This window comes from Fulmarus glacialis, unplaced genomic scaffold (genome assembly GCF_000690835.1).
Source record: "Fulmarus glacialis isolate BGI_N327 unplaced genomic scaffold, ASM69083v1 scaffold2066, whole genome shotgun sequence".
Classification (NCBI taxonomy): Eukaryota; Metazoa; Chordata; class Aves; order Procellariiformes; family Procellariidae; genus Fulmarus; species Fulmarus glacialis.
Window position 1 is genome coordinate 72563 of NW_009216004.1, and position 7286 is coordinate 79848.

The following is a 7286-nucleotide window of genomic DNA, read 5'->3' on the forward strand; positions in this document are numbered from 1 at the left end:
TTTCTGCATGTTTTGATTTTGTTGTGTCACTAGGGGAATGGGGAAAGCGGGAAAGGAGCTTTTACAGAAAGAAATAAATTGCACAGATTTTTGTAAATGCTCCTGGGCAATTTTGACATATTTTTCTACTGGCTCATAGTTAATATCTTTTATAGATTTTTTAATACCCCAGTAATGCCATAAATGTGTTTAAGGTGGCTGATGTGTATAACTTGTACTGTTCCTCTAGGTTTGCAGAAAGTGTGATTGTTACTGTTCCAAACATTTGAGTACTTAGCAACAGAATTGAATGCTCTCATTTTAGGAATAACAATATATAAAAGAATTATGAATTGACTAGCAGAGCAAAGCACAGTAAAATTCACACTGATGTTTAGCTGCTCTTATTTTCCCGTCTCTCCACCTATAAAATGGGTACTAATCCATTCATACCTTCTAATTTCCTTGGCCTTCTGTGTCTCCATGGAGTGTGAGAAAGATCTCATTGGCCTGTGTCATTCTTCAGGCAAAGTTTATACACAGCCACATTGTGCAGGGAAACAGATTAACTGCAAGATACCTCAGTGTTGTGAGGCTTCTAGCTGAACATTTTTTCCACTGTTCCTAGGTGGCAGAAACTGCAGAAACAAACGAAATGGTCAATGGAGCTGCAGAACAGAGAACAAGTTCGAAAGAGTCTAGTCCTGTTCCTTCTCCAACGGCAGACCGCAAAGCCAAGACCGCCATTCAGGCCCAGACTGCTGCTACTCTACCAGCCAAAACACAGGAGATTCCTTCAGCTCAGATGGAGGGCTTCTTACATCGCAAACATGAATGGGAGACACATAGCAAGAAAGCCTCGAGCAGGTAAAGCACTCGATGCTTAATGCAGGTAATTGCATCCGAACTCACCAAGATCTAAGACAGTAAATGTCATCCCTGCTGCTGTTGTCTTCTCACAGTTCCTGAAGACCTTTCAGCCTTATGCTCCTGCTGTTGTAGGAACGGCGTATGGATGGTTGAACAGTATATTTGATGAAGTTACAATCTAAAGATACATGGTAGAAAATGCAGTGTTAGACATATTTGGAAGGTGGAAAACTGAGGCATAAAGATACCATGACTTCCCCACTTCATATGATGAATCTGTGGCAGTAGTGGGATTTGATTCCAGATCTCTCAAGTTGTACGTTACTACAAGAAAAGAAAAACACGTAGGTGTGAGAATAGAAATGTCCATATTCTTCTGACATTTTCTGTTTGCACATTAGCACTTCCCACCTACTCTGTAGTCTGTTCAGAAGAAAAAAGCGGGTGAAGATGATTTTGTGTGCCTTAGTTGATTCCATTCCTAAGGACCCGATCCCGCGGTTCTCAAACAGGCAAAACTTCTGAGATTTCTGTCTGCGCTGGAAAAGCAGACTGGAGTCCTTCATGATGCAAGAGAGCTCTTGAAACCAGGTTTATGACTTGGCTGACAAGGAGAATGTTGACTAGCAAGAGGTGAGCTACAGCAACATCTGGGAGATTTGGTAGGAGCCGAAGTACTCAGCAGAGCTGAGTGCAGATCACAAATGAGTACAGTACTACCATGATTTTTGTTCGTCTAGAGCTATTCGCACTGGAGAACTACTTTGAGGCAGTGACAGCCACCAATACTAACATCTACGGACTCTTATTTCTAGTAATCATTGATTTTTATAACTGTTAGAGAATGAGGTGGATGATGCCACTAAGAGTATTTGTAACCATGAAGGATTTCACGTGCAATTCATTCGTTAGTTTGCAGCACCATGAGAATTCCTTCTACAATAAAGCATAGTCATTAAAAGGTCAATCCGTTTCTCTCCCAAGTATGCAAACTGCTTAGTCTGCCAAACAATCCTCCCACTGTTAGGATAGGCTTATGTGCTATCAAAGAGAGCTCTGGAAATCTCTATTCCGTTTGGCTCAATGTCAGTACTTTTGTCTTAAAGCCATGCTTTTATGACAGCATTTGCTGCGTGCAGTTTACAGGACAGTGTATGCTGTATTCGCATCCTCAGACTGAACTAGTCTCCATTATCTTACAGAAATAATTGTGTTTGGTTTCTCCAGTTCTGCAAGTAAGAGCATTAGATTTATAAATACTTTTGTCGTTTTCCATGTCTTGAAGATCATGGCATAACGTGTACTGTGTGATAAACAACCAAGAGATGGGCTTCTACAAGGATTCGAAAGCTGCTGCTTCTGGCATCCCCTACCACAATGAGATTCCTGTCAGCTTGAAAGAAGCAGTCTGTGAAATAGCGGTCGATTATAAAAAGAAAAAGCATGTGTTCAAGCTAAGGTAAACTTGCTGAAGCATCTTCCTGTTGGTTTAAGTTGTGGTGGGTATGTTCACTGTGCGAATTCATGGGAAGATCCAGCTCAAGAACTGATCATAATTATTAACTGCAGTATCTACTTTTCTGAACAAGCTCTTCCCAACACTGAAACATGGTATATTTGTCAAAGGTAGCAAGCACAAAACAGTATAAATATAATCTGTGCGCTTTGTTTACATCTGGGACAAGACTAGACATGTTTGACTGAAGTTACGAGCCTGCATTTTAAAAAGCTGGGCTTTTCAGCTGCTCCCTCTGGAATTAATTGAAAAGAGCTGAATGTTCATGATTCTGCTCTTTTCAAAATCAAACCTCTTGTTTAAAGTATGGATTTAGGAGACTACTTGAAGACAACTATCACATTTTCAGGTCTAGAACATGTAGTTACAGACCATTTCATTTTGAAATATGTGAAGTACTTGCTCTTCAAAGGTTAAAAAAAAATAAGGCTTTTCCTTCCGAAATTGTGTTTCTGTTTTACTGATCAATCTTTTAGTGCCAATAGTGAAAAAATATTTTATTATTACACAGCTGCTAGGTGATTCTGTCAAAGGAGACTCACTTTATGAGCTGATCATAAAGTTCATGCATTCCAAGATAAGATTTTTTTTTTTTTTTTTTAATTTTATATTGATAGAAGAATCCTCTAAAGATGATAGAATCCATATCCAAGGAAATTTGCTTTATAGCAAATATATAGGGAAATATATAGCAAATATTTAGGGAAGTTTACCTTTCGTGAAGACAGGCCTGCAGCTATGTGATTCATCCTTTATACTATTTTAAACGTCTCTGAATTGATAATGTAAGGATATGCTGTTCCAAATACAAAGTTAGGCAGAAAAATCAATTGCCCTTCTTTTCACAGTATCCTGTCACCTGCATCAGGGCTCTCGGGTGATTGCATGTAGCGTGTTTTCTTTACTCATTCTCATTAGGACGGTCCCCAGAGGGTTCGCCAGCTTGTCATGTCAAATCTCTCTCTCCAGGCTGAGGAGGGGTATGTTGTTGAACATCTGAGCGGCTGAGGTCTCTACAGATCTCACGTGCAGGCAGATCTCTCACAGAAAGGTCTAGTTGTGATCTATGGAGAGTACACTAGAAATATTTTTCTTAAAGAAGAAAGCAAGGCATAATTATATTCTTCATAGTCCCTGTCTGTCTTTGCCATTATTTTGCTGTTTAATACTTCATTTCATAAAGAGATTTTAAAATGCTTTCTTTTTGTGGGGAAAGATCAGGAAGCCTGCAACACAGCTCCCACTGACCCTGCCTCCTGCTTGTTCAGATGCCTGATCTGATGTTACTCAGTCTTTTTTTTAGTTAATATATATCTTCACATACATTGTTAAATGTATTCCAGTTAAACCATCTGAGTAAATTCAGCACAGAAATAAAACAGAAGGGAGACTCTGGCCTTCAGTGTGAGAAGAGGCAGCTACTCATAAATAATACACAGTATAGTATCTTGAGTCACCACCACAATAGTTCTGACAGCAGAGCAGCTGCAGAACTTTGCTAGGTTTCTACAAAAGCCGTGAAAACTCTGGGTGTTGCCTGTGACTTTTGTCTTTTTAAAGTATTGAGTAAACTTTTATACTGTCTTTTGCAAAAGAGAAGAGATCTGCCTGAGAGAGGAAGAACTAAAACAGCAATCACCAGCTGCTGAAGATGGCAAGCTGTGCAGTGCGTCCTGACGTACTGGAACACATCCACTATCCCAAGCTTGTCTAGAGACCAGAATATACAGTGTGTGTGGCTGCCTCTGCGTGACAGTACAAGATACCAAAACATGCGTTGTTGGGGTGTATTTGTGCACATATAGATGTTGTGACTGTCCCGTGCAGTCCCATATGTCTCAGTCTGATTATGTACTGTAGCTAAGCAAGCAGGAGTGGAAGCAGTGTGACTACTACTAAGCTAAATTTGTGATGGTTGTTTTCTTTACAGATTGACTGATGGCAACGAATACCTCTTCCAAGCCAAAGACGATGTAAGTTTGTTTTTCTTACTGTTTATTACTGATGTGATATCTGTGCTGTTGTACAACAGGAAAAAAATAGCTGCTGAAAGCTCAGGGGTGCGTTTTAATTTCCTGGTCTGCAGTCTTGTGCATATGTGCATGTAACGTGTAGATTCAGAAGCTCCCGCTGGCACCACCAGGGCAGCAGGGCTTTTCAGGTGCAGCTTCCAGTAGACGTCTTCTGCAGGTGCGTAACCAGAAGAGTGCCAGATGATGAGTTAGGGCTGTGTTTCCTTTCATTTCCCACTTCTATCCATTCCCCTTCCACAATGTTGAGTGAATTAGAGAGGGCGTGTGACAGACGGATTGTAACAGCTTTCTGCCTTTGGGGCTTCTTGAAGGAGGAGATGAACACGTGGATTCAGGCCATCACATCAGCTATCTCTTCTGATAAAATCGAAGTGTCCCCGACCACCCAGAGCACTCCAGCCTCCAGCCGTGCCCAGACCCTGCCTGCCAGCGTCACAATAACGAGCGAGTCCAGCCCTGGGAAGCGGGAGAAAGACAAAGAGAAAGACAAAGAGAAAAGATTCAGCCTTTTTGGTAAAAAGAAGTGAACTCCATCTCCACACACTGCACTTCTCTGACCGTTCCAGTGGAATTCCAGCATGCGAGCTCAGAACCAATACGTTTCTCTCTGTGCCTCATGTTCCTCAATGTGATTGACATTTTTTTATTTATAGAGCGTTTTAAAATAAAAAGCCAACAAAAAGAATCTAAAGTTACAAATGTATGAGGTGCATTGGGCAGCTTCTGTAGGAGGGAGAGGACCAGGTTTTGGGGGTTTGTTTTTGTTTTTTTTTTTTTAAATGAAGTTAATGTAGATTAGATCTTAATATTTAAACTGTTCCTCAATTTTGTGAGGCTGTCTTGGAAAATAACCCACTCCTAGTGCTATTGGTATGCAAGGCAGCGGTGCTTTCGAATCTACTGTGCACATCAAAAACCAATGTACAAATTTTCAAAAATGTTCACTTCCATTTGAGGTTGTTATGCTGAGTCTTGACTAGTAGAGCCTCCCATTACAATTCTAACATTTATTAAAAAGATAGTGTATTATCTTGCTGTAACAGAGTGCAGGTATGCATTAACTTACAGACAAACCATTTATATCCTGGCATTGGTTATTAACACAACCTGAAGCTTTTCTGCATCAAGTACGACAGATAAGAATGTTGGTGTACAAGATGGATTAGCAGGCTGATACAGTTTTAAATAATCTGTAATTTCAAATTTTTTTTTTTTTTGCTGAAATACATTATATTGTATGTTTCAGATAATTCTAGTACAAAGTATAATAAGACTAGATGTATAATAAACCCTTTAAAATCATTGATAAGTGTAAAAGTGGAACTGAAGCATTTACTGGAAAAGTAATGTTACTCAAATGGTTACTTGCTTGTCAGCTGCGGCACTGTGTGTTATAATTTTGCTGCATTACCTTGCTATTTGATACATAGTGTGCATTTCTCTGTCACTGTAACTATTGTAATGAAAAATTTTCATCTTACTGCACAATCAAAAATTACATTTAATAGGAATGAACTTTCAATGACTGGGCCTGTAGTCAAGAGTAGTACTGGAACTGGCTTTCAGTTGTATCGAACTATACCTCTAGACTTTTACCCTATCTGTTAAATATATGCTATGTCATTAAATGCTTTTAAAACTAAATATGCTGGTTAAGTTTCTTATTTCATTTCTGATGATGTTAAAGCATAATTTTGAAAGAGGATCAAAAATAAAGTTATTTTAAAATGTCATCTCTCCTGTGTACTGAAAAGAATGCCTTCAAATGTAATTCCGTTTTTTTGTGTGTGAAAGTTCGTACTGAAATAGTTGTTTTCTCTCTTTCCACTTTTCTTTACCTTCCTTTTCCCTTCACTTCCCACCTGCCCTCCCTTTCACCCTACGCCCCAAATTAAGTGCCAAAGAATAAAGAGGGGAAGGAATTAATCAATGTTCTGTAAAATATTTTGACAGGGATATTTTTTGTGAGAAAAAAATCCAGCAGAATCAATGGAAGTAAGCATAAGCATAGGCGAGGGCAATTGAACGAGTTACCGGAACGTCTTATCCGGTTGAGGTAAATATCCACGTACTAGTTGCAGGAAAATAACGTTATTTTAAGTTATCTTAGTTCTCCAACTTTCTACCTACGCTTTGCTCAAGTGCTTAAGTCCTCAGTAAATCAGGCCATAATTGAACTTAATAATTTACTGAGGACTGCTTGTCCTGCCCAGTTTAATTTCACTAGGGTTTTTTACATCAATTTTTTTTAAACATACCTCTCTTAAGGTACAGCCACCATTGCACTTCTGTGATGACATACATTTAATGCAGCTAAGGTGATTCCAACGCTCACTATTTCCTTGACCTTGTCAGCATTTCAAAGAGTAGCATCTTTTCAGAATTTTCTTTAAGTTGGATGCCATCTAGGGAACCATCTAAAAGGCATAGCTCCAAGAAGCCCTAATAGGCATTAGAAGTTTTAAAATCACCGCAATGTAAGGATTTTAATTTTTTGTGATTATTAAAATACACTGAAATACAATTTTAGATGGAAAGCAGATAAACTGCAAACTAATGTATTTCCAAGCCACAGTTTCCTGAACAAGTGACCAATACAGTGTCTTAATTCTTTTTATGGAGTATACTGTGTTTTCTGGGTTTTTCTTGTTTCTGAAGTTTTGGGTTATTGAACAATTGAATATTCATGCACATGGGTTTTTACTCCTGTAATATTACATTGTTCCAGTCTAATTATTAGTAAAATGTAGGATAACATCACTAGTCTTGTAAATGTAAAATTTAATACAGTGTAAAAAGCTGAGGTCTGACATTAGAACAGAGTATGAAACATTCTTCTTAGTTGACTAAAGTACATAAAAATGTTGATGCCTTACCATTTTTGTCAC

At 38.7% G+C, this 7286-nt stretch overlaps 1 protein-coding gene across 1 annotated transcript; it reads left to right on the top strand.

Moving 5' to 3' along the window:
* Positions 1–583: 583 nt before the first annotated feature.
* Positions 584–6131, top strand: LOC104077752 (spectrin beta chain, non-erythrocytic 1-like). Its single transcript, XM_009579111.1, has 4 exons — positions 584–846; positions 2135–2308; positions 4296–4338; positions 4710–6131. The coding sequence occupies exons 1-4, from the start codon at positions 635–637 to the stop codon at positions 4923–4925; spliced, it is 645 nt and encodes a 214-aa protein (XP_009577406.1). The 5' UTR covers positions 584–634; the 3' UTR covers positions 4926–6131.
* The last annotated feature ends 1155 nt before the right edge of the window (positions 6132–7286 follow it).